This window comes from Dermacentor albipictus, chromosome 5 (assembly GCF_038994185.2).
Source record: "Dermacentor albipictus isolate Rhodes 1998 colony chromosome 5, USDA_Dalb.pri_finalv2, whole genome shotgun sequence".
NCBI classification, from domain to species: Eukaryota; Metazoa; Arthropoda; class Arachnida; order Ixodida; family Ixodidae; genus Dermacentor; species Dermacentor albipictus.
Window position 1 is genome coordinate 44,783,071 of NC_091825.1, and position 26,460 is coordinate 44,809,530.

The 26,460-nt window shown below is 45.0% G+C and overlaps 1 protein-coding gene across 1 annotated transcript in view; it reads left to right on the plus strand.

Annotated features, from left to right (window-relative positions):
- LOC135900491 (derlin-1-like) overlaps positions 1-25,014 on the plus strand; it is a 59,928-nt gene extending 34,914 nt beyond the window's left edge. The window contains exons 4-7 of the mRNA XM_065429974.1: positions 8,479-8,505; positions 8,887-8,982; positions 15,562-15,614; positions 24,804-25,014. Of these exons, the coding sequence (XP_065286046.1) occupies positions 8,479-8,505; positions 8,887-8,982; positions 15,562-15,614; positions 24,804-24,864 (237 nt within the window). The 3' untranslated portion in view covers positions 24,865-25,014. The remainder of the gene's footprint in view (positions 1-8,478; positions 8,506-8,886; positions 8,983-15,561; positions 15,615-24,803) is intronic.
- Positions 25,015-26,460: the final 1,446 nt, after the last annotated feature.

Here is a 26,460-nt window from a genome sequence, read left to right on the forward strand (position 1 = left end):
GAGGTTAATGACCTTGGTCTGCTAGTGTTAATGCTAGGCTTACTGGAAAACGAAAGCGCGGTGCTTTAATGTAAAATATTACCTTTGGCTGAGCACTAGTCATGGTGTAGCATCACCCGCAAAATTTACCCAGAGCTTTCAGGTTTGATTCTAAGACCAGTGACACAAAGGCAGATCTGAACGAAGAAAACCGTTTTGAATACGCGATACTGTTTGACGTCAGGGAAATAAGTGAACCCAATTGGTGGACGCAAATCTTTTCAAATCATTTAAAAGAGAGAACGTAAAAACGTGAACTGCGCAAGACTGAGACGTTCGATCGGCCTAAAGCGTTCACAAACTATGTTAAAGGAACGAGATCATTTCATGTACCGTTATAGTTTAATAATATACCAGAACTTCCCAATGTATCGTCATTCCGAAAAACAGAAGATTTCGTACACTGCACTGTTCTGACAAACGACAGGGAATAATCAGAGAAACCGATGTAACGGGAGTTTTTCCAATAATGTTTCGCTAACTATTCCATAAAATAGATGGGAAGATCGTGTTTTCTTTTAATTGTCTTGGGTCACTGCCATCTTTTCAAAATATTTGACTAGTGTATATGATCAAATAGAGGGTTGTGTTGGAGATATAACATTTTGTATGTATATTTTGTAAAATATATTGTTGCTTACACTACTGCTTGTGCAGGAATATTTAGAAACGAGTCAAGTGACGGAGAAAAATAGAAAGGGAAGAATGGAGAAAAAGGAAAATAATCCTGTGTTTCTACTGTGCCATGCTGAAGGAAAGTCTACAGTGGTCCGCATAAAAACGTGGATGTTTTCGTGGGCTTCAGGTCAAGTTACATGTTAGTGGCACGTAAAGAAAATAAGATCGTCTATTGTATTTATTTTCCCTATTATTTCGTTTGTTCGTAGAAGACAAAACTGTACCATTCAGGCCAGCGCACTGTCCACACCCGCTCAAAAACATCATTGCTTAGGCGGGCTGACAGAATATTCTATTTATACATATTATATTCTAATAAATAGAGACAGAAAGAAAGAAAGATGGATGAAATTGTGTGTGTTGAACAGCGTAAATATAGCCTTTTATTTATCGGTTGTCACGGAATATAGGGGCACGTAAAATAATTATATCGTTGCGCATATGTTTGGTCACTCACTGCTAATGCACGACCACCTTATTTTGAAGAAAGACTGCCCTTGCTGCAAATATACCCCTTAAATATTTTACCCTTTTTCAAATTCTATTGTCATGCAAACACACAGACAGTAAACTACGGGAAAACTTTCAAGACATTTATAAAGATTTATTTATGTTTGTTGAGATTTACTACCTTAAACCACTTGTTTTTAAGGAATTAAGGCCAGACTAGGTTGGTTATCATGTAACATTTTTACCACATCTAACCTCAAAACACGGAAAACAACCTGCAGAATGGGCGTGAAAATAACATCAATAACCCTTCTTTTCGCACTGAACGGCCTTAGTTGCTGTTAGGCCAATAAATTCTAATTACGCTTATGAACTAATCAGCCCTGTGGAACGCAAGTTACCACATATATTTGAATTCACCTCCCCGCAAGAGGAATCGTAGTGCCATCTGCGGTGCAGATTGTGTACCACATGACACGATACTTAAGTCAGCCCACGCTGAGATTGGCATGAAGTTGCTCGTATATGTAGCACTTGAGAGGATTCGCATTATGGATCCCTTGAATGTTTGCATACAGATATTGACACAAGCATAGCATCTACAACATGCAATGCTGGCAAAGCAATAAAACACAGTCGCAATGAGTGTCAGCGCAGATAATGAGAACATTAGGTATCGGTCACGTATGTGCTTGCTTTTAACCACGAAAAACACAATTCCGACAGGTATTCAGCATGGTGGGCTAGCTAGAGTCACCCGGAGTCTCCATGGCACCATCAACAAAAATGTAATGCTGGGTAATGCTTTCTTGACGCCAAATTCTACCTATGCCAGATCCCACTGACATTGCCAGTAGGGGATCAAGAAGTATGAGGAAAGCAAATAGCACGGACCATGACTTCCCGAAATGGCACAGCACGCTGCGTAACAGTGTGATTCGTCTCAGAGGCCATTCACAGACCGAGACCAAACTTGTGGTGTGCCATTCCTCTTGGTTTACGCGTCTTTCTCTTTTGACCGATCATGACGAAAATCGGAGTGTAGTGCTGAAGTATAACCACGCATTCATTTTCTGATTAGAGGGCCGACACGAACACCGCAAAGACCTTTTGTAAAATATAAACTATGATTATGTAGCGAATAGTCTATGCAAAAGCGTCCCCCATGATTCGTAACATTTGAAGCGGGTGGATTTAGCTGCACTGTGCAACATTTATTGCACGCCAAAACATTATGCTCACGATGCCAACAAAATTCGTGGGGCGTCAGCGCAGACTGACGCGCATGTTGGAAATTCGTTGCAATCAGAGCTTCTGGTCCGGCCTTAAGTTCTTGTGGTGTGGCACTTCTTTTGAAAGTCAGTGGAAGCGCCATCTTAGTGACGTGTGTGTTATATATTTCACAAACAGAGCCCAGCAGTTTGGTGGAATGGTACATGCAGCAATGCGCAGGACAGGGTCTACAATCATAATTGATTGAAACGCGATAAACGATCAGAACTTCTGCACATTAAAAAAAGTTTGCGCCCTTCGAGACTGATTTTGTCCGCAAACAATAATCATCCTTTCTCTTATCTGCCTTCTCTTGCGTTAGTGCTTCACGTCCGGTATTTCCAGGTCGTGGACAGGCACGTTCTCAGCATGACATAGCATTCTTGACAAGAAACTAGCAAGCGGAAATTTTTTAGGACAGCAAACGCAAGCAAGACAGATGACGAAGATTGTCTATAGGGATACCAGCAGATGACGTATACTTATTTTAGAGTGCATAACAATTTCTTACATGGGAGTGCGACTGTTTCTAAGCATACCTAGACGGAAATACATGTTTTTGATACCTGAATAAGGTTACTTTTAGAAATACAGGTCAAATCGCAACTATAACAATGCATCCTACTCATCTTGAAACGTTAGCATTTGAATTTGTGCTGATTGTACATTAAAAATTGCAGTTGATTTTTATGTAAAGTACCAGTGTCAGTGCGCACTCGACCTTTTTTGTAACGCGTGCGTGTTGCTTAAACTAAGCCTTTGCGCTGTTCTCCTGTTTGGATGCCGCGCTGGCGTTCAGCTCAACTGAGAGGTAATGTCGGCGTCACTGCTTGGAGTGTTCATAGACTCGTTTTTGCAATACGGGCAGTTCTGGATGTACGGGCAAAAAAAAAACATGAATATGAGGAACGCCGTAGCACGGAGCTCCGAAATAATTTTGGTCATATGAGGATCTCTAACGTGCACCTCAACCCAACTGCACGCGTGATTACGGCATGTTTGTGTGGGTGGGTCCTGCTACGTGTTGCTTCACGCCATATCACGACGGCTAAATGCGCAAACAAAACCAAGCGCTGATTACAGCTGGCGAAACTGCTTTGAAACTGGCTACTTTGGTGAGCCGGCTTCGAGACTGACTCACAAGATGATAAGCATATCTATATAACGTGTAAATTTCGAAGTACAGTGCGTTTGCAGCACACGCGTGCTCCATCGCTTCCCTAGCTCTACCGCAGCAAGCACTTGCTTCTTCTTCCTTCTTATATCTCGCTTTATAAGTACGTACTCGCTTGAATGAAGCGAGTGCATGTCTGCTGAAACAAAAATTAGGCGTTTGAAAAAATAGGCTACCTTGGCCGTCATTTCCAAATCAGTAAAGGATCATAAAGCAGCTCAGAAACATTCTTTTCTCGCCTCATCCAAGCTGTGGAAACAGTACAAGAGCGCCCAAAAGCCTCCCCGACGCATGAATAAGATGGATGGATGGAGTCTATGAGCGTACTCTTTGGAACGGGGTGGTGGGTTGCTTCACCAAGCTCTTGTTACTATGTTGGCTAGTGTCTTAGCTATGTTAAAGAAACATAAAAGAAAAAAAAAGAACGACGAATTCTCATAACCAAACTTTCTGAACCCCTATTGTAAATTTTGCTTTCGCACTCTTCCGTTGTCTGTCGTTTCCCTAGTTTTCTTCTACCAATCTTCCAATCGCTGCTTACTAATCTCTACGGCCGACATGTTTACTTTCCCCCTCCTCTCGCTGAACCCAAGGCCTCCAAGGAGGCCAGAGATGCCTAAATTGACCGCTGGGCAGATATATTCCCATTATAATAAAACATGCTCCATCGTTCGCCTAGCTTTACCGCACCAAGCACATGCTTCTTCTTCCTTCTTATATGTTGCTTTATAAGTGCGTGTTATAAGGCATTCCCGATCTCGCTTCGAAAAGTTATGAGCTAATAAGCTTCTCCTTGAGTTATCATAAATGGTTTCTTTCCTGATTTCGTTTTTTCGTCTTAAATATTTACTCATAGCAGGTTTCTTTTCCATTGCCGCCACCCATGAGATTATCTCAGCCTCTCTGACTTTCCACTTGATGTTGTTTGTTGCCATGTTGCTCACCATACAGGTCGCATACTTGCTGGTAAGCTTCCTAGTTCTTTTCCTCCACTGTGAATCAATGTTTTACAGCGAAGTTGTTTACCGTTACCAACCGGCGATTCTTTCGTGGCGGTCCACAGAAAACTCGGCTTCTTAGAAATCGACAATCTAGCGCAAAAAACACGTAGCGCACGCGCACACGGGCGGCATGGTGTCACCGTGCGTGATGAATCGCGATGAGAGTCGCCGAACAATGGGTTGGAGCTGCTGTAAGGTTCCCGCGTAGAAGCAAGTTGCATTAGTGCGAGGCGCGTCTGAATACGTATGTCTCGGTTTACGTATCAAACCACACATCGTATGTAACGTACGCACGTGGTTTAGTTAGAATATGAGCTATGGGTAGGCCACGCAAAGTATGAACTCCCGAGGAGCAACGGGAATGCGATGCGCGTAGAAAGGAGCAATATAGGCTCTCGAAGAGACGTCGTAAACTTAACCCTTCGAACCGAGAGGCCGAGCATCGGGCGAGCGTCAAAGAAGCGGACCGCAAGCGACGCGCTTGCTCGAGCGGCGACGAGAAGCGGATAACGAGGCGAAGGGCCGCAAGTAACACGCCGACAAGATTGCCACGATCAAGGGAGCGACTTCGAAATGCAGGCGCCCGGCCCGACCCTCGGTGGAGATGAAGCAGGCTTAAGCACTCCCCATACGTGGGCCGATCCCGAAGATAGTTCAATGCCGGGCCGACCCGCGGCGGAGGTGCAGTTCGCTATCAAGGGGCTCGCATACACAACTTCGCTGGTCATCCTTCTTCAAGACCGGAACGGCACGGATATTTTTTATGCGAAGCATATTACGAGAGCTCAACCCAGCTCCTCAGGCGCGGCGGTGTCGCCTTGAAACCACGTGACACCGTGACGTCACGACAGAGGAGAAGTGGCTTTGGCTCAACTCTTGCAAGACGGGCTGGGTGGGAATCGAACCAGGGTCTCCGGAGTGTGGGACGGAGACGCTACCACTGAGCCACGAGTACGATGCTTCAAAGCGGTACAAAAGCGCCTCTAGTGAATGCGGTGTTGCCTTAGAAACGAGCTGTTTCTAAGGCGTACGTCTCTTGCTCAGGCGCACATTTCGTTGCCGCGCCGAACGCTGCTTTGCTCGACGCTCACCGCGTCCAATGCGGGGCGCGTAGTCGCTGCCCTGTAGCCCATTGTCTTACACCCCTTGGCGGGTCGACGGGAACGCCGTCGCGTTCCACTCTTGAAGGCGAAGCAGTAATGCATGAGTTGTTTCTTCGTCTAGCCGAACCAAATATAGCCAAGCAACAGCAGTTCACCAGGCTAAACAGTGGTTCAACAACTAAAATAAAGGCTAGTATGCTTCGCATCCTGGGCTTAACCTTACCTAAGCCACAGCCATTTTTTTTCCTGTACAAATACCTTAGAACTTTCCCAGCCCATTTACCATATTCGTCAGTAGCTATTCATAATCAGTTTTGAACTTCTCTCGCGTCAAAGCTTGTCCAGTCCATATCAGCCTGCACAGCTTCATTTGTAGCCTTCCTGTGAGCGCCCAATGCGAGGCGTCCCACTGACCTTTGGCACGCCATCGAGTCCTGATGATAACCCTTGATTTCAAGCTAACAAACGCATTTCCAAATGTAAGTCCTGGAACCATTACACCCTTCCACATACCCCGTTGTACCTCGTACCTATCGTATCCCCATAGCGCTCTGTGTTTCCCATCGGTTGCGAGCTCGGAGGTGCGAAGGAGGAGCCGGCCATGCCCACCCCTGAAATTAGCACGCTTTCTCCGTGCGACTGGGACAGCTGGACGAAAACTAGCCGGAGCGTGCGAATCTCGGAGGCAATGAGCTACCATTACACGTTGTTCACATCATCGCAAGTCGAGCCTCTGACGTATGTACGAGATGCTTCTACGAGGCTACGAAGACAGGCGATATCCACAAGAGTGGAGGTGAGTTGCCGTGATCGGCAGCTTTTCGGTTATACTCTCCACTGGTACACTCCATAGGCGGAAGCTGTCACACCTTTCAAAATAGTCTAACTAGATATGGGGCCCTATAACGTAAAACTATTCCGATATGTTTCTATTCCAATCTCCTGACGTCAAATTTGCGTAACCACCAACGCAAGCACCGGGCGGTCACCCGCAGGGTTGTCTGAACAGACCAATCAAACGCTCTCCTCGTTCATAAGAGGTCACTTTTGTTTGCTTGAAAAACGAATAACATTGCCTACACTGAGCGGCTTGTCGTATCTAATTGGCTGACAAGAGGCGAGGAGAACGCTCAAGTGGAGAGGGATTCGATGGGGCCGAGCCAGTGCACTGAAAGTCGATAACCGGATGAACAGGGTGGTGCCGGCGTCTACGATTGGTCGGCTTTCCCTTAATTAGCTTGCGGTGGCTGGTCGAAAATCGCGGCGGCATGCAACGGAAGCTCAAGAATGACGCTAAAACCGACCCTCAGCAAAGAAGAGTTGGCAGAATGAGGGGGTAAACATGCCGAAAGTGCTCGAAAACGTTACACGTCCACGCAAGAAGTTTTATTATACGCAAATATGCCCACGCTCCCCGGCAGGTGCGAGTAGCCAGCGTCTGAGCGATCGGCGGCAGCCATCTTTTATTCCTTTCGGAACGGGGCAGCCTGCGGCTATTCCGAAGAAAATTCAGTTTTGGTCGGCATATTAATGCATTTTTATCGCGTACACGACACTTTGACGCGGTGAGTTCTTGCGGTTTTGTGACGTCGTGTGACAGGCAGGTGAATTGGGTGCAGCCCGAAAACTTTTTACCAATAGCCGAGGGCCAATGGCGAAAAGGGGTCGAATCAGAAATAACTGTTTTTCTTTTTTCTGTCAAATCATGCATAATCAGTGTGTACACATCATATCAGATGGGGAGGTATCGCGGTTTTCGTGACGTCGCGTGATTGACAGGTGAAGTGGGGGTGGTCGAAAAAAATTTTTGACCAATCGTGGAGGGCTGATAGCAGAATTGGAATAGAAACGTTTGGAATAGTTTTACGTTATAGCGCCCATGTTCTAGGACACATCTGTGGTGTAGCCCGCCACAATAGTTTTCCCTCGCTAGGCCGCAGTCTGCAAGGCTTGCATGTGTCTACAAGGCTGAGCTGTCGTCCCACACTAGGTCTTCGTAGACATCGTCGAGAAGAAGGAATTGGAAGCTTTATAAGAGAAGCTTATTTCTGCGGGCTTCCATAATTGAGACAAATGTCCTTACCTTTAGCAATCATTGCAGGATTACTAGTGGGAAAATTCGATGTACTGGCATTCATGAAACATTTGAAGGCGTCATCAATTTTATGGGGCCTGAGTTTAACGACTTCCTAAGCTTTGCATCTGCTGTTTAGGCCCAGCGTAGCACTTCCGTTTCTCCTTCAAAATAGTCAATTTTCTTTGACATTACTACGTGCAACACAGCCGTGATTGTCCTCGTGATGTAATTGCGGAGCCAGCGCATCCAGGAGTAAAAAGTGGCAACAAAAAGCGAAACATCAAAATGTGGCGTTGCGCTGATTTACTGTGTCGTGTGGCTCGCGCGGTGCAGCCGTATGCCTTCCATTGGCTCTACGAGACAATGACACTTCGTGGTTCATTCCGTTCGCTATAACCGAACTGAGCAGAGCACGTGGTCGTTATAAGCGAGTGGCTCTCTCACTGACTTCTCGCGAAACTTTTTGGATGCTGATAAACTTTTCGTAGTAACTGAAAGTTTGATTTAGATGGGAACGTTAGGCGTGGGCTCGAGTTAAATAGCATTGCTTTTTTTGCAAGTACCACTTGATTCATAGCGGAGGGTTCACAAATTTTCAGTCATTCTAGAAGGTCACTTGGTGCAGCGCCTTATGTAATACGCTGTATTGTAACATGCGTGGAAGACCTTGACTTCTGAATCCAGATTGTCGCCCTCCTGTTAGACCTGCTTGTAAGTGCATTCATGTGCGTTATGTATGTCTGTGTTTTGGAACTTTTCATCGATGGCAGAAAACTGAGAAAAATCCACGTAGTGGGAAATAGGATAAAAACAATAATGAAAAAGAGGGGGCGAAAATAGGTTCCTGCAGACAACCATGGTAATTCACGAATATTTAAGAAGGGGACATGAAGCTAGCTGCATTCAGGTACAGGACATACCAAAGTTTAAGGCCAACTACCGATTAATGTTGGCTTCCTGTTTCACAAGTTTCCAGTAATCACAAATGGGTGGGAGTCAAGAGAACTTCAAATGTGTTTGCACCATATCACTTGGACAGCCAGACGCCCAGAGCTTTTGTTCTCAAATTGTCTCACCGTCGCTGCTCGACAGCTCCTCATGGACCCCATGGTGCTGAGTGTCCTCTACGTCTGGTGTCAGCTCCACGAAAACGTCATCGTCAACTTCTGGTTTGGCACTCAATTCAGGGTGAGTGCGTAGAATCACATTACATTTCAAAGTAGGCAAAAAACGAAATTATTTGCTTTGCAAAGCTGAAACTGCTTTTCAAGTGCCTATGTACGCGAAACCGCGAAGAAATCAGCGATATTATGCTTATAAATAGGAGACATAATGCTTGGAAAACTGGCGGCTTCTTATACGAAGTGTCTATCGACTGCAAGGGTCCCAGAAAACTTGAGGAATGCAAACATTATGCTAATCCACAAAAAGGGATACCTTAAAGAATTGAAAAAATATAGGCCAGTTAGCTTACTCCCAGTAATATATAAAATATTTACCAGAATATTATCTAACAGAATGAGGGCAATACTGGACTTTAGTCAACCAAAGGAACAAGCTGGCTTCAGGAAGGGATATTCTGCAAGGAATCACATCCATGTAATTAATCAGGTTACCGAGAAATCCGCAGAGTTTAATAAGCATCTCTATATGGCTTTCATAGATTACGAAAAGGCATTTGATTCAGCAGAGATGCAACAGTCATAGCTGCATTACGTAATCAAGGAGTACAGAACGCTTACGTAAATACCTTGGGGAATATCTACAAAGGTTCTACAGCTACCTTAATTCTACACAAGAAAAGCAGGAAGATACCTACAAAGAAAGGGGTGAGACAGGGAGACACAATCTCTCCAATGCTATTCACTGCGTGCTTGGACGAAGTATTCAAGCTATTAAACTGCGAAGGCTTAGGAGTAAAGATCGACGGCGAATCTCTCAGCAACCTTCGGTTTTCCGATGACATTGTTCTATTCAGCAACAATGCAGACGAGTTACAAGAAATGATTGATGGCCTTAACAGAGACAGTGTAAGAGTGGGGTTGAATATTGATATGCAGAAGACAAAGATAATGATAAATAGCCGGGCTAAGGAACACGAGTTCAGGATAGCCAGTCGGCCTCTAGAGTCCGTGAAGGAGTACGTTTACTTAGGTCAACTAATCACAGGGAACCCTGACCATGAGAAGGAAATTCACAGACGAATAAAAATTGGTTGGATCGCATGCGGCAGACATTGTTAGCTCCTGACTGGGAGCTTACTGTTATCATTGAAAAGGAAGGTGTACAATCAGTGCATTTTAGCAGTGCTGACATATGGGGCTGAGACTTGGAGACTGACAGAGAAGCTTGAGAACAAGTTACGAACCGCGCAGAGAGCGATGGAACGAAGATTGCTAGGCATAACGTTAGGAGACAGAAAGAGTGGTTTCGATCAGAGAGCAACGTGTATAGACGATATTCTAATTGACATCAAGAGAAAAAGATGGAGCTGGGCAAGTCATGTAATGCAGCGGTTAGATAACCGTCGGACTATTAGGGTTACAGAATGGGTACCAAGAGAAGGGAAACGCAATTGAGGACGACAGAAGACTAGGTGGAGCGATGAAATTAGGAAATTCGAGGGCGCTAGTTGGAATCGGTTGGCGCAGTACCGGGGTAATGGGAGATCGCATGTTGCCTTCTTCCTGCAGGGAACATAAAACAGGCTGATGAGGATGATAATACTTATATCGTTGGCAACGCAGGTCATGAAGCTGATAATAGAGGAAGTGTTCGGCATCACTTGCTACAACACCGGAATTTTTTACTCTCGTACTTTCGTATAGAGCAAGCGCACTTTTTCTCGATCCCCGTCATCATTTGACTGTACAGCTTAGGCGCGGGTGCGGGTTTTGAAGAAAGCAACTGATGAAAATGCCAAGACGAGGGAACATTGGCAGCACGCGTCCAATAAGAACAGGCCGATCACTATCATGGCCATTCGCTCCGCCATTCCCCACAGCGCCTACAAAAGCAGGCTGCCACCTACAGGTGCTGCAGGCTCCCGTCTATATCCCTAAAGGTATGGAAATTGAGCTTTTCAGGAAATGCTCTGCCAGTATAAATTGTTGTAAGGTCCCTATCTAGTATTCCATATCAGTAATATTACAGGGACTGGGGCGCAAGCACGCAATGACTTTACAGTTGAAAGGAAAGCTTGCCCATGTAGGGGTCGTCCACTTTGGCATACCCAGAGTGAAATTTTTGACGGGTGCACATCTCACCAAAGGAGAAGCGGGGTACAGACGCGAATAACCACTCCTCCTCTCATTTCCTTTTTCGTCTTTTATTACATGACCATTCTGCCGCCTTGTATGTTAAATGCAACATTCTTGAATTTTGAACGTGTTAACAAAAGAGAGAGAGAGAAAAAAAACACACGCACACTACTTTGTATAGAAGAGAGTGCACACGCAATAGTCTTTTCCTTGACTTTTCGATGCGACTATTCCACCAATTTGAACGGTACATTGAGCGTACATTTTGGACGCATCATCAAAGGAAACGAGAGGCAGGGACGCGGCCCACCGCTATCGCCAAACGGCGCGAGGCTAAATAATTGCATAAATTGCCGCTGACAAAAATGGACACGACACACATGCCAGCGATTGAAATCAGCGTGAGCTAATAAGAGTGCTTCGTTCCACACGTGGCAGCAGCATTGAATCGCGATGCCAGTTTTTTCCTATCTTTGCTTGCTTTCTTTTGCTTTCAAATTAACACACCAAAATGCAGCACCATAGCTGTCTGAAACTCTGATATCTCCTGTTTACGGCATTGCGAAGATCGTGGCGTTGCGCCAATGGAGAGTCGCTTCATCTGCAGTGCGATGGAACCTCCGACAGGCCAAATTTCCATTCGATTTTTTGTCGAGAGCACACTAGAGAACTGCGATTTGTTTCAATGCTTACTTGAAGTTGTCCTATAATATTTTCGTGCGCGATTAAATCTTTTTACCTAGTCGACCATTCTACCTGCCGAGTCGCCCCTCATAGGGTGGGTGGGCACCGGCACCGGGGTGATGCGCGGCATTTCCTCCGATGTCCACAGCAGGGAGAACCGTGCATTGAAAAAAGGAAAATAATAATTGTAAGCTTAACTTTCCGGCGTGCCGCTGTATGCTCGTAGTAGCAAAGCATCTCAGAAAGCATTGGTATGGTCGAACTTCTCATAAGGAAAAAGCTCTGCACATGCTGCAGTATTGCATGAGTACAAGAATTGCGACGATCTTCTGTGTAGTTGCCTGTCCAAAGACAAATGGAACATACTGCACATGAGCTGAAGTGCACAAAAATGTGCAATTGGTTCTGCTGCGTTGCATTTTCAGCATTAGATGATCAAGTGACAATTCTATGTTCTCTCAGTTTACCAGGGCAATGATGTCAGATGAGAGTTGCTGTAAGCAATCAGTAATTTAACGTCCTGTAACTTTGCAAACAAGCAAGTAAATCAAGCTTCTTCGGTAATAAATGTGTTCGGGAGGATTTCCCAGTTACCTCTTCCGGCTTTTCAGGCATTGGTGAATAAATTTTTGACACGTTGTCTGCTGCAGTGTCTTGGAGAATTGGTCAGCCATAGACCATGACATGAGACATATTACAATTCTTGTCAGATTGTCAAAAGTAAACATTATCATGCTTTCTAAGTTAAGCATCGGGCGTCTCCCACCAGCTGTTAGGCGGACTACTGCCCGTGGCACTCGGCATGGTCTGAGCTCTGATGCGCGCGCTCGGAACTCACAGCTGATGGAGTAGCATCGCTTCGCGGGAAAATTAAATCACTGTTTGGAGTCTCGGTGTCGTTCATGAGGAACACAGCCTAGTCTGAAAAGACATGGTCTCACGACGTTTAGGAGGGAAACCATCTGAAAATTCGGAATTTCTGAGTTGGGACAGCCTCCCTTTTGTCACAGAATACTTTTCCAAGCGTCTGCCTTCAGCAAGACCGCTGCGGCATTCGCGACAGATGTTCCTCTTGACTGATTGCCAAGAAGCACTTCTTTCTTGATGCGAAAGCATCAAATGGCCCATTGAGCGAGAAAGCCGGCGCCTGTAAGCGACATGGCACCTTAATTTCCATTGGATGCGATGGCACGCCACGAGCACACACGTCACAAGCACGCCTTGACAAAGCAGAGCGGGCGAAAGGGAACAGAAGCTGCCAGGCTGGCCGGCTGGCGCGCCAGCTTTTTTTTTTTTTTTTTTTGGGGAGAAGGCAACGCCGCGTTGCTCTCGCTCTGGGAAGCCGGCGCGCGGTCTCTCTCTCTCTCTCACCTCCACTGTGGTTAGCTGCTGTGGGCGCCTGTCGGCCTTGGTGGCCACTGCTGTTTTCTCGGTCTCTGGTCCCGCAGGATTTCAGTTGCACGCAGCGTAGACACCAAAGGCTGCTGCTGCTTGCTGGCTCGGGCAGCACGCACGAATATGCAGCCTGAAGCTATCGTCGGCGGCCGCAACCTTTGCAGTAGTAAAACGCGGCCGTCCATGTCAGCACACCGCAGACGAAGAGAGTGGAAGAACGCAGCGAAACGAAAGAAGAGGCAGGCGATGGACCAGCTGAATGGGAATGAAGACATCATGGCCACCAAAGAAGACATCGCCAGCTTGACATTCCCCACAAACATTAGCCAACGCACTGCGTGAAAATAAATTCACTTAATTTCTCAGCTACATCGTTTAAATGATTACGGTTTAGATCCAACAAGCTAAAGTAGAAACTAAAAAATTTAGTGCCCGTCCACTCGGTGAAGAAGGATGACCAGCGAAGCTGTGTATGTGGCCCCATTAATGGCGAACTGCACCGCCACGGCGTATTGGCCCGGCATTGCACTATCTTCGGGATCGGCCCACTTATGGGGAGCGCTTAACGCCTGCTTCACCTCCGCTGCAGGTCGGCCCGGCATTGCACTATCTTCGGTGTCGGCCCACTTATGGGGAGTGCTTAACGCTTGTTTAACCTCCACCGCAGGTCGGGCCGGTATTGCTGTATCTTCTGTATCGGCCCACATATGGGGAGTGCTTAACGCCTGCTTCACCTCCGCCGTGGGTCGGGCCGGTATTGCGCTATCTTCGGGATCGGCGCACGTATGGGGAGTACTTAACGTCTGCTTCACCTCTGCTGTGGGTCGGCACTATCTTCGCACTATCTTGCAATTGCACTATCTTCGGGATCGGCCCACCTATGGAGAGTTCTTTTGTTTACCACGCAAATAACGAATTTGAATTATGGGGTTTTACGTGCCAAAACCACTTTCTGAATATGAGACACGCCGTAGTGGAGGACTCCAGAAATTCCGACCACCTGGGGTTGTTTACCGCGCACTTAAATCTAAGTCCACGGGTGTTTTCGCATTTCGCCCCCATCGAAATGCGGCCGCCGTTGCCAGCATCTGATGCCGCGACCTCGTGCTCAGCAACCCAACACCATAGCCACTGAGGCCAACAACGACACTAATATTTCCTTGGACGGTAGAGGTAGACATATTTGCTGTAATAAACCGTACCTGTTTAATCCCAAAACGTGACAACTAGAGTAGGATGACGATGGCGTGGAGCCGAAGGTATGACGACAATCCTGTGACAAAGCTGGAATGATGGCACTGAAACGACTGTGACGGCATGAACACAACGGCATGGCGATGGCGGTTTGACCTGAAAAGCATGGCCTTTCCCATGACAGCGATGCAATGATCATTCTTTAGTGATGACGATGGGACAACGACGACAGCGTGACGACAACGGCATGAGGGCAATGGGATGAAGACGAGTGTATCACGTCGATGGCGTGACGACGGATGTATGTCGACAATGGTGCGAGATAGTGTGACGACGATAGCGTTTGGAGAATCGGATGACGAAGCTGGAATGACGGGGACGGAATGACCACGATGGCATTACAACAACGGTACGGCAACGAATGCATGGCGATGACCGTAAAATGATGACAAAATGACGACGATGGTATGACAGCGGTGTCATAGCCATACGTGGATGACGACAGAATGATCATGACAGAGTGAAGAACAAATGACGTCGATGGAATGACGAAACCATGGGGACAATGGCATGAGAACAGCACGCCGCCTCATGCATCGTCATTACTAGCGGTCGTCATTCAATCATAACTGCCGCCGTCGTCATACTGTTGTGTCATTTTATCGACGTCATTTCTTCTTATTCCATAGTACCCATGTTGTCTCCGTTTCTGGTGGAAGTGCACGCGGTGTCGCGTGGCGCAAACTTAGTAACACGCTAAGAAACGCTGGAGCTTTAAACATAATAAATTAGGATTTCAATGTTCACTGCTTCCATCTTGATAAGTGCAAAAACTTTTCTTAGTGTGGCTTGCACAGTGATGACACACAGCGTGTTGGTGTAGACTGAAGACCATTGCCAGAAACCTGGGCCATGTGATGACTACTATTGTTGCAGACAATAGTAGTCATCACCTTACTTGACCACAGGAAACACTAGTGCCACTGGTATTGCACCTAACAGAAAAAGAAAACGAAACAGAAATAATATACCACTACTTGTACATTTGTCAGGACAAACTTAACCTCGGATTCAGGTGTTGCTATTTCCTAAATTTCTTATGTGTGTCTATTTTGTTGCGTTCTTTTGCCTAAGTTTGTGCACCAAACAATAAAAACAGCACAAAAATGATACCCAATATGTTTACATCGGGATATCTGATTAACACATGACTTCTCCTTTGACTGTATTGCAGGCCATCTACATTCCTTGGGTCTTGTTTGTGCTTAACTTGATGATCAGTGGCGGGTAAGTTATCCACCCATGTCGTTCCTCTTTCTGATGAAACCTCCCTGTAGCTCTAGGGTCTGAACGTGTGAAGTTGCACAGCGAGCATATCCTGACGGCTTCACGGAGGAGTGCAGACAAATGTACAGTCGACATAAAAGACTTACGGACCTCTCGAGTGCCTGCCAAACGTCATCTCCGTGACATTTCCGAAACGTCAAATACCGCCGAGTGCAGCCTGGGGCCAGGGATGTGTACTCTTGTTGTTCGCCAACGTGTCAATTTTCTTGCTTGGCCCGGGTTTTTTTTTATTTGTTGATTTCTTGTACAACGCGCTTTTCGGCGGTCATGGCAACGCATTTCGCTCTCTATTGCAGCATGATCACAACTGGCATCAGCCGCGTGCCACTGTTTTGACAACAGTGCGTGCCTCTGGGATGGGTGCTTTGCGTGAGAACAATGAAGGAGAAAAATCCTACAGAAATTCTGAGAATTGTATACTGATGCGTGAGCATTGTTTCGCTCGGCTGTTACTTCGCTTTCGCTTACTTGTTTTCCTAGCTTATGCACGTCTACCCATTGCTCTTCCGGTACCAAAGAATGCTTACGCATTAGTAGACAATTCTAAGAATTCCTGCAGCATTTTGTTGCTTGTCATGCCTATCCTACTTGGACCGCATAATAACGCTTCAATTACAATTCTGTTCCGTACAATCATATGATTACAATCTACTTTGATTGCTGCGTTCTGCAAAATTTATTTTTTCCTAAATGTATTAATTTTATTATATTTCCTTTTTTATTACGACCTGGGCGTGGTGACCTGACCAATTTTTTGTTTTTTAAAGGCTACCGATCATCTACTGTAACAGTATTACGACATCTACCAATCAGCTACTCATTTTTTTCGTACTCCACCGTTTCAAAGCAGGCTTCTTTGCACGCATCCCGGTAATGCGAGAGAGCAAGCTTTCAGGAAAAGTAACCTTTCAAAGGGGCATTAGGAGAACGCTTCTCTCTTTCCTATTTTTTCCATTTCCATTCTTTCTTTATCAATTAAAAAGCTACCAATGATCTATTTACACCATTATAACGATTAAATGCCTCAACTTGGGTAATTATGCCTTCATTTTGCAGATAAAATGCGTGAGACTTTTCGCGTTACGGACAAATTTTGCTGGGGTACTGACGAGAGAATGCTTACGCATTAAAAGCGTCACACTTTACTGGACACGCTGGCGAACATAGAGAGGACGAATTTCTGGTCTAACGCTGTTCTCGACGGCCGGCGTCGTACCAGTGGATGGCGCGGAGAGGGAGTTTAGCACGTGATCACATGGTTCGCAGGCTCGCGTTATAGAGTGTATTTGTGCACGGTAACGATGAAGACAGACGAAGCGCATCGCCCATATGTGTCTTTCTGTCTGTGTCCATCATTTGAAGAGGCTAACCGTTTTTTATGGCGCTTATGTTCTTTAATGCAGTAGAACTCTTGTTGTTGAGAGTGCTCGATTCTACGGCGATAACGAGAGAAACGTCGGGGAACATTTTGATAATGGGTTGACCTTTAGTAATGATCGTATTTGCGTGCCGATATGGTGCAAAAAGCAGTAAGTCAGCACGATAGCACCAGCACATGGTTTGTGCCGTTTCAATCGTTGCCTGTACAGAAGCGCCATTTGCAGACGTAAAAATATTTTTATAGCTTAATACGCGTGTAAAAGATGTGTAAACGCCAAGCAGAAATACAGAATGCATGTTTAAGCCCAACGTATGTTCCACTTATACATATTGACTTATCCCCTTTTGTGCCACGCTAATCACCTCGATTCTCACCGAAACTGGTCAAATAATTTCAAAGGACCCCAGTTGCCAACATATTTTCCCTCTTCAGAAACCAAAATTCACGCGGAAACTTCTCTGGTATTTGTCTAAGTACGCGTAAGCATTGTGCCACTTGCTCATCTTCGCACAGCCCAGTGTCATTATCAATGTTACGGAACTTGATACGACCAGTATAAGCCCTTATCAATCCTCATCGATCGTTCCCTTATTGTGTTTGATAGCTAACGTGATAAGGAAGGTGTAAGTAAGATGAAGTTCAATATGCCACTTGAACGCACGTATATTTGTTTTAATTAAGGTAAAGTTCTTTAGCCACATTTATTTAAGAGTTAATAAGGCACTCGTACCCTCGACTATTGGTGGGAGTCAAGCTCACGACCTTTGGTGCTAATTAAAGCGAATTAGGGTTAATTTAGCGAAGCTGTTGCAAAACCACCGCTACATTTTCTGAGCGGTATGTGCAATCCTTTATTGATGGTTGGGATGCTTGTTTTGATCTTGTTCTTTATTGAAACGTATGTTGTTCTGTCTGTTGTATGGGTGATCTCAATAAATGTATGCACTGGTCGCTTCACTTTGCTGAGCGCTTGTAGCATCTGCCTCACGCGCCTATGATCAATTGCTTTTTTTTTGCTTGCTTACGGGTGTATGAGCCATTGCGTAAGGTGGTATGAGCCATTAGTTGTCTTACGGGATGGACAATTTTCTCTCTGGGTAGGCATAGAAATGTTTTATGCATTTATTAAATTTATTTTGTTGCGCTGTCTCACTTATTTTATGCTGCCATGTACCAAAAGGATGACCAAGCACTGAGACAAAACTAGGCCCATCCATGGCATCGCTAGAAAATGCAAAGCAACATTGAGGGGCTGGGCTGATTCTTGTCCGATGTTACCTGAAACGCGTGGATATACCTGTCTCACCCAACTTATTAACTATATAAATCTGTTAAGACATGGTGGTGCTCCAAAGCTAGAGCGACGTTTCAAATTAGAGGGTTGCAGGATCGAGTTTTTCGTTACTCTGTTCCTGTAAACGAACGTAATGCCTAATTTAACCATAAGTAAACTGTTCGATTCTATCAATATAACCACGTTCTTTTCATTTCCCCAAAGATCTGACGATATGTAATAGTGTATTTTAGGACCATTTAAACGTTTGAATGTCATCATTTATCGTGGTGTATCAAAGCAGATATAATAAATGTATATTCTCTTACATGTCACTACCTGTCCAAAAACGTTTCAGAATTTCTGTCTAAGAATGACAATTTTAGTTCCTCCTTTACAGTTAACGTGGTAGTTTCAAAATGTTTTGACTATGAAACTAGCAAAACCATGTTTTTCTCGAAAGTCTGCTAAACTATGGCCGCCACGCCAGGAGTCATTGCTCTATACTGAAAGGTGCAGAAAAAAGACGGTTTACCAGGTAGGTATGTGGCGATATCATCGGGTTGTGCAATAAACCACCATTATTCCCAAATATTTTGTCCGAAGCGCGTTCTCTATAAAAAAACAAATAAAAAATATTTCGTTCAAAAATTACTCTGTACAACTGGCCATATCGTCTAACTCTACCACACGTTTCAGATTATGCCGGTTTATTGCACAGTAATAATAATATTTGGGGTTTTACGTGCAAAAACCACTTTCTGATTATGAGGCACGCCGTAGTGGAGGACTCCGGAAATTTTGACCACCTGGGGTTCTTTAACGTGCACCTAAATCTAAGCACACGGGTGTTTTCGCATTTCGCCCCCATCGAAATGCGGCCGCCGTGGCCGGTTTATTGCACAGGTTTTTGTATAGAGAAGCAGTACACAAAACTTCATGCATAAATGTACAATACAAAAATTGTTATTAGTTTTCACGTATTAGGAAAATATCGCAAATGAAGTTCTGACAAAAATGAGAACGCAGTTTTGAAGCCAACGTTTTATACCTGCAAGTTTGGATTAGCTTTATAATATTGCTGACATTGCATAAAACTTCATGACGAGTAAATTCTGCTATAAAAAAATTATAAAGGTGTGGAAAGATGGCATGGCGCAAGATTGTGAGAAATGCTTACGAAAAAGAATACTTGTAACATGCTTTTTGAAAGTGCAAGGTACCATAAACTGGAGGGGTGTTTGTTTCAAACATGTTTATTGAGACAAGATTCTCAAAAAGGCAAACTCATCAACACCAAATGCTCTGGAAAAATTATTGCGATTGAAAACCTAAATATGCTGCTTAATGATTGCTACAAGTTTGCTGCTTTCTTCTGATTTGCTGCATCGAAAGGCAAATCAGCACTAATAAAGTTCTCATTTTTCTCAAAAAAGGTGTGCGCCCATGGCAAACATTGAACAAAGTTTCCTGTGATCGCCCGGCCACTCCTTCTCCTGCTTGTTACTGCAGTATTTAACAAATATTGATGCTCACGCATCGACAGGTATTCAGCGTCCGTGCACCAAAGCCAGGTACAATATGCGAAGAATTCGTCATGCCGTGAATTGTAAAGAATTCGATTGGCTAAGAATTCGTCAGCTTGGGCTTCCATTGGAAGCGACGTGGTCTCCTTTTGCATGAGCTATAACATGTCTTGATTTAGAGGATGAAATGTTTTTATCTTCCTTTGCCGGCGACCTTTAAACGACCTTGTGTCAAATCCCAGAGCCGTTATCCGGGCATTCAGACGAGAACATCCGGGCATCGTTGCGGGAACAAAACGAGATCTTCCAGGCAACCAGTGAAAACCTAAGATAATGTGGTCTCTGGCTCCGAACCCTTCGTACACGACCACGGGCCCTATAACGTAAAACTATTCCAATATGTTTCTATTCCAATCTCCTGACGTCAAGTTTGCGTAACCACCGACGCAAGCACCGGGCGTTCACCCGTAGGGTTGTCCGAACAGACCAATCAAACGCTCTCCTCGTTCATAGGAGGTCACTTTTGTTTGCTTGAAAAACGAATAACATTGCCTACATTGAGCGGCTTGTCATATCTAATTGGCTGACAAGAGGCGAGGAGAAGGCTCAAATGGAGAGGGATTCATTGTGGCAGAGCCAGTGCACTGAAAATCGATAACCTGATAAAGAGGGTGGTGCCGGAGTCTGCGATTGGTCGGCTTTCCCTTACTTAGCTTGTGGTGGCTGGTCGAAAATCACGGCGGCATGCAACGGAAGCTTAAGAATGACGCGAAAACTGACCCTTAGCAAAAAAGAGTTGGCAGAATGAGGGGGTAAACGGTGCGATAGGGCTCGAACACGTTACACGGCTAAGCAAAAAGTTTTATTACACGCAAATACACCCATGCTCTCCGGCAGGTGCGAGTAGCCAGCGTCTCAGCGATAAGCGGCAGCCATCTTTTATTCCTTTCGGAACGGGGCAGCCTGCGGATATTCCGAAGAAAGTTCAGTTTTGTTCGGCATCATAATGCATCTTTATCACGTACAAGTCACTTTGACGCGGTGAGTTTGTGCGGTTTTGTGACGTCGCGTGACAGGCAGGTGAAGTGGGTGCAGCCCAAAAACTTTTTACCAATAGCCGAGGGCTAATGACGAAAAGGGGTCGAATCAGAAATAACTTTTTTTCTTTTTTCTGTCAAATCATGCATAATCAGTGTGTACACATCATATCCGATGGAGAGGTATCGCCGTTTTTGGCGACGTCGCGTGACAGACAGGTGAAGTGGGCGTGGTCGAAAAATGTTTTTCACCAATCGCGGAGGGCTGATAGCAGAATTGGAATAGAAAAGTTTGGAATAGCTTTACTTTATAGCGCCCCACATTGCATGCGCTAAGTACTGCCGAAAGAAGTTACAAAAAAATATTACCTCCGAGTTCTTTCTAATGTTTGTTGACAATATCCCTCAAGCTGTAACCTCTATCTAGTGCGCTGAAGTTTTATTGGACATTTTCAATAGCGACGTTGCAAATGCAGATACAGTGCACCATCTACTTGATTGTCTTCTTTCGGCGCTGAGACTTGGTTGACTGTGCTCACTGACTGAACGCCAGAAGTCCGTCAGTTCGACGACGTTGGTCTTGCGCTGCCTCCTTCCAGAGATGGCGCCACGCTGTGTGACCAGGCAGGCAGCGTCTGGTTCGCCGCGGATAGTTATGGGATAGTTGGGAGAAATCGTCGAAATTACTCCAACCTATCTGCTTTGCCGGCAGCGATTTCACGCTTACATCTACTCTCGATTACGGGAGAGTCAGCATTTTTTTATGCGAAGCATATTACTGGAGCTCAACCCAGCTGCTCAGGCGCGGCGGTGTCGCCTTCAATGACCTTTGACCCCATGCCATACCACGTGATACCGTGACGTCACGACAGAGGAGAAACGGGGCTCCAACTCGCGCCGTCGCTCGCGGCGTCGCCTTCAAGGCTGACCACGCGACACCGTGACGTCATGACAGAAGAGAAACGGGGCTCCAACTCGCGCCGTCGCTCACGGCGTCGCGGCGGTATATAAGCAGCTGCGCTTGTTTCTAGGTGGCTTTGGCTCAACTCTTGCAAGATGGGCTGGGTGGGAATCAAACCAGGGTCTCCGGAGTGTGAGATGGAGACGCTACCACTGAGCCACGAGTACGATGCTTCAAAGCGGTACAAAAGCGCCTCTAGTGAATGCAGTGTTGCCTTAGAAACGAGCTGTTTCTAAGGCTCAGGCGTGCGTCGCTTGCTCAGGCGCACATTTCGTTGCCGCGCCGAACGCTGCGTTGCTCGACGCTCACCGCGTCCAATGCGGGGCGCGTAGTCGCTGCGCCGTAGCCCATTGTCTTACACCCCTCGGCGGGTCGACGGGAACGCTGTCGCGTTCCACTCTTGAAGGCGAAGCCGAGTAACGCATGAGTTGTTTCTTCGTCTAGCCGAACCAAATATAGCCAAGCAACAGCAGTTCACCAGGCTAAATAGTGGTTCAACAACTAAAATAAAGGCTAGTATGCTTCGCATCCTGGGCTTAACCTTAGCTAAGCCACAGCCATTTTTTTAAGTGTCCCTTGTAGGCTGATGCGCTGCTTTCCTTTGGTGTTATTAGTCCCCGAAAATCTTTCGTGGAAACCTTCTCCTTACGCAAAACATTGCCATGAGTAAATAAATGCAGGCCTTTCTTGAACACGCTTAACTTACAAGTCCGAGTGCCAAAGGAAAAGGAAGCAAGCATAGGACTGGCGAAACGAAACGCGTGCGATGTAAAAAAAAGCAGAGCAACAGTCGTCACACTGATATTTAGTAAAAGCTTGAACTAATTCTTGAACAATGACCACAAAACACTATCGAAGTGCCCTATATCTCCCAAACCCTAATTCGTCATGACAGTAGCTAGGCGTAGCGATATATTGGGCGAAATTATGGACTTTTTGAAGTAAGGACGGGCAAATAGTATATTTCGAGGTCGAACCAAGTCCGCAGCGAATAATTCGGATATAATTGTGTGCTCTTGCGTACCACATATTATTTTGCTAAAAATGCTGCAGTTATTGCAGAATTGGTGCAAGTACAAATTTTTGGGTTCGGAACGGATAGTTGTGGCCTTTGCATAAAACCTTAACAAAGAGCTAGAAGTTGAGTCATCTATCTGATTCTTTGGTTTCCACGTAATATGCGTGCACAAGGCTTAGAAAAATGGTGTGAACTTTTAAACTGAGTAAGATGAAAACAAGCATTAGTGCTAAACATGTTCGAATAGATAGAAACTAGACAGAATCTTGTTTTTAGAATCTAGATGAAAATACAAAATCTTAAATAGACAGAAACAAAATAAATTCTACAGAAAACGCTTTTTCAGAGACAGCGACCTACCTTAAACATAAACAAGCAACAATACAACACAAAAAAAAACCTTGGCACTGCAGTCATATTCAGCGCACGCAAAATGCAAAAACATTGCTCAGTTCTGAAACACAAGTTTCATAGAAGGGCAAGGCAAATTGTCACTCCTTCAAACGTTAATTGGCAAGGACTGTTGCTCATATTGGCTGACCGCGAAGAGGAAAAGTTTGTGCGGTATGCATTGTCATGATTATTAGTTTTACTGAAATGTATCTTGTTTACATAAGAGAACTAGTCGGCAGGTGTGTGTGAGAAAATGCGTAAGTCAGCGCGATGTGCAAATGTTGCGCGTGTGGTTATGCTACATTGTAAAGAATGGTTGAAACACAAGTTTTGTGTTGGGGTGTTTTACTAACGTTGTTTTGCATTTTGCGCAGTGACCGTCGCGTAGTGGATGCATTAGTTTGTGTACGGAATGAAAGAATAGGGATTTAATGTTTCGACAGAAGGAATGATACATTCATATTAAATAACACGTAAGGGTAAATGTCATTGCATCGTTTCCCAGATGAATGACATGAACCATTGGCATTTGCGGCTGTTTGCAGATTTCAAGCACTCGCTTTTATCACTCTGTCATGCTTTGTGTTCCGATATTCGATCTAGAATTCAATGTAACATATCGTCTGCAATTCCACGTTCTGGCTGGCCTAATAACGAACAGATTTAGTTTCACATGCGTGGAGGCTATGCAAGCACAACGTCGAGGATGCAACCTTCAGCACTTGCCAATCCTTGCTTCAAGTCACAAACTGTTATGCAAGACCATGAAGGTTTTTTAAACTGTTCCTCTGCTTCGACACCCTAAAAGGCCGTTCATACCTTCAAGGGTATCAAAACCAGTGCGTTTTCTTGGGCTTCACTAGCGCTACCTTCCTCAGGTGCATGTTCTGTGTTTTTTTTCCGGCTTACTAATCTCTTAGAGAAAGCATATGCTTAGAGGAAATACCAAGCCTTCTAATTTTAGCAGCGCGAACATTCTTTGAATAGTGCGTGTACTTCGTCTCGCCAACTTTGTGCAGCGTTTAAAAAGGTAATGGTTTCGACAGCCAAGCAGAAGAGAACGAGAAGGGCGCCACCGTTATCCGCCTTTGATCGCCTTTCGCAAGACACCGACGTAAGGGCAACTTCGCCGAACGTTTAGTAGCGTACAAAGGGCGAGCTCCCGTCTTTTCTCCGGAATACACAGCCGGCTCTTGTTACTGAATCAGTCACATGACCCCAGCCTTCGCCCCACTGCATGAAATTGGTGAGGCGGAGCGCGGGAATCACAGGGCCGTACTAGTAGTTCTCACAAAACCTACGAATACTGCCTGTCGGAGCCTTTGACTGCGTAGTTTCCTGCTTGGAGAACGCTGATGTGTAAGTACTAATGAAAGCGTTCCACCTGAACATAATAGGTAGTTAAAAAATAGCTCAATAAATAGAGCTCCCTTGACCTGTATCCTTGTTAATCTGTGTAGCTATGAACAAAGTGCTACAGTGCTCATTGAAATTGAAGACGTATTCACTTCCTATCATTTATTCCCTCCTTTCTCTATAGGGGCCTGTATGAGCTCATCGGCATCCTGGTGGGACACCTCTCATATGTCCTGTTCACGTAACTGCAACTCTCGGTGCTACAGATGTTGCGCGATGCTCATGCGAAGGGATTGTTTACGTGATTGAAATGGTGATGGCTTCAGCTATTTAACCCTACTAAAGCCAAAGGTAGTCTTTTCGAAACAAGGAATACAAAAAATTGAAACACTCAATTACTTTTTGAGATAAACATATTGGCCTTGTTAACCAGCATAACATTGTTGGATAATGTTTGTTGTCGCTTAAGTGGGTATGCTTACTTTAATAATATTCGGGGTAAGTTTTCTGCCCTGGATGGGGTGCTGGCGGGCTCTTGAACACTTATGCCGGTAAAAACCAAGCCGCCAATATATCATGCACTGTTTACCTCGCAATTAAAATATCGTAGTTTAGTTCGGTGGGCCACATCACTAACATGAATAAAATAATACAAATACCGTCACATTGCAAACATATCGACGAGAAAAGCTTTGTCACAGAAATATCAAGTTATAAGGTAGATAGATATTAGTAGTACCGCATTCTATAGCTATTTTATTTTCCGTGAAAAAAGAGGTTGAGGAATATTCTTACATCAGTAACAAGCCTGCAACTTCATGAAATACTGGTACACCTCGGAAACCCTGATCTTTGTTTTAAACGACGCTTTTGCACAGAATATAATTTACAGACGAATAAACACAATAAAACACAAAGTTCGTAATAAAAGCATTCACACCACTAATATCCCTCGCAAAGAATTGAACATCTATTTCATTACTTTTTAAATGACACGTACTGCGTGATCATGTTTTGTTTTCGTGGGATCATGTTGTATCAGGAACGTTGAAATGCTTTCTGTCGGATGGGAGGTATCCCGTCACTGGTGTGCAATATGGTAGTGTAGATATTAAAGCTTTTGTATTTCTTTTGTTGTTTAGTATGTTTCCAATTGCCTGGTTTTGTTGGTATTGGTAATTATACACCTTTCAAGAGCACAAACCGTGCTTCTTCCTTGGTGTACATTGCTTTATGACTGCGTGTTCTAAGGCATCATGGTATATCTTCGAAAAGCAAACACCTCCAATTTGAATTAACAGATGATGATGATATTTTGGCATGCCCTTTCAAACGGGAGGCGACAAACAGTACCAGAGCCCTCGGTGAGCAGCGCCACCACAGGGCAGCCGAGCATGCGTGCGGGATTAAATTTTCTTGCTGGAAAGCACGACGAATGGAACCGCCCCAGGAAAACATGCCACGGTGCCCAGTTTTAAAAACCATGATTACACGGAAAATGGGGATCGAGTCCACAATAATGCTGTTTTAAACTTAAGTTTCATAACGGGTGACTATGTGTCATCTGAGAAGCTAGTAAAATAAATGCTTGGCATCACCAATTTGTTTTATGTAGTTAGGCGTTTATGTGCGCTTGCGCATTTGTTGCTTGCCGCAAATTATCGCGCCCGTTTCGCCATGTCATGAAAACTCGCTAGCGTTGTGAAAATAGGACGTGGACATCGTTTTATATTATTCGCGGAAATAGTTGTCCTTTATTTGAAGCCTATTCGATAATTATTTGATGCTCGAGTGGATTCGTTTCTGGCGCTCCTCAATTCTAATTCGATTAATTTTGTCAT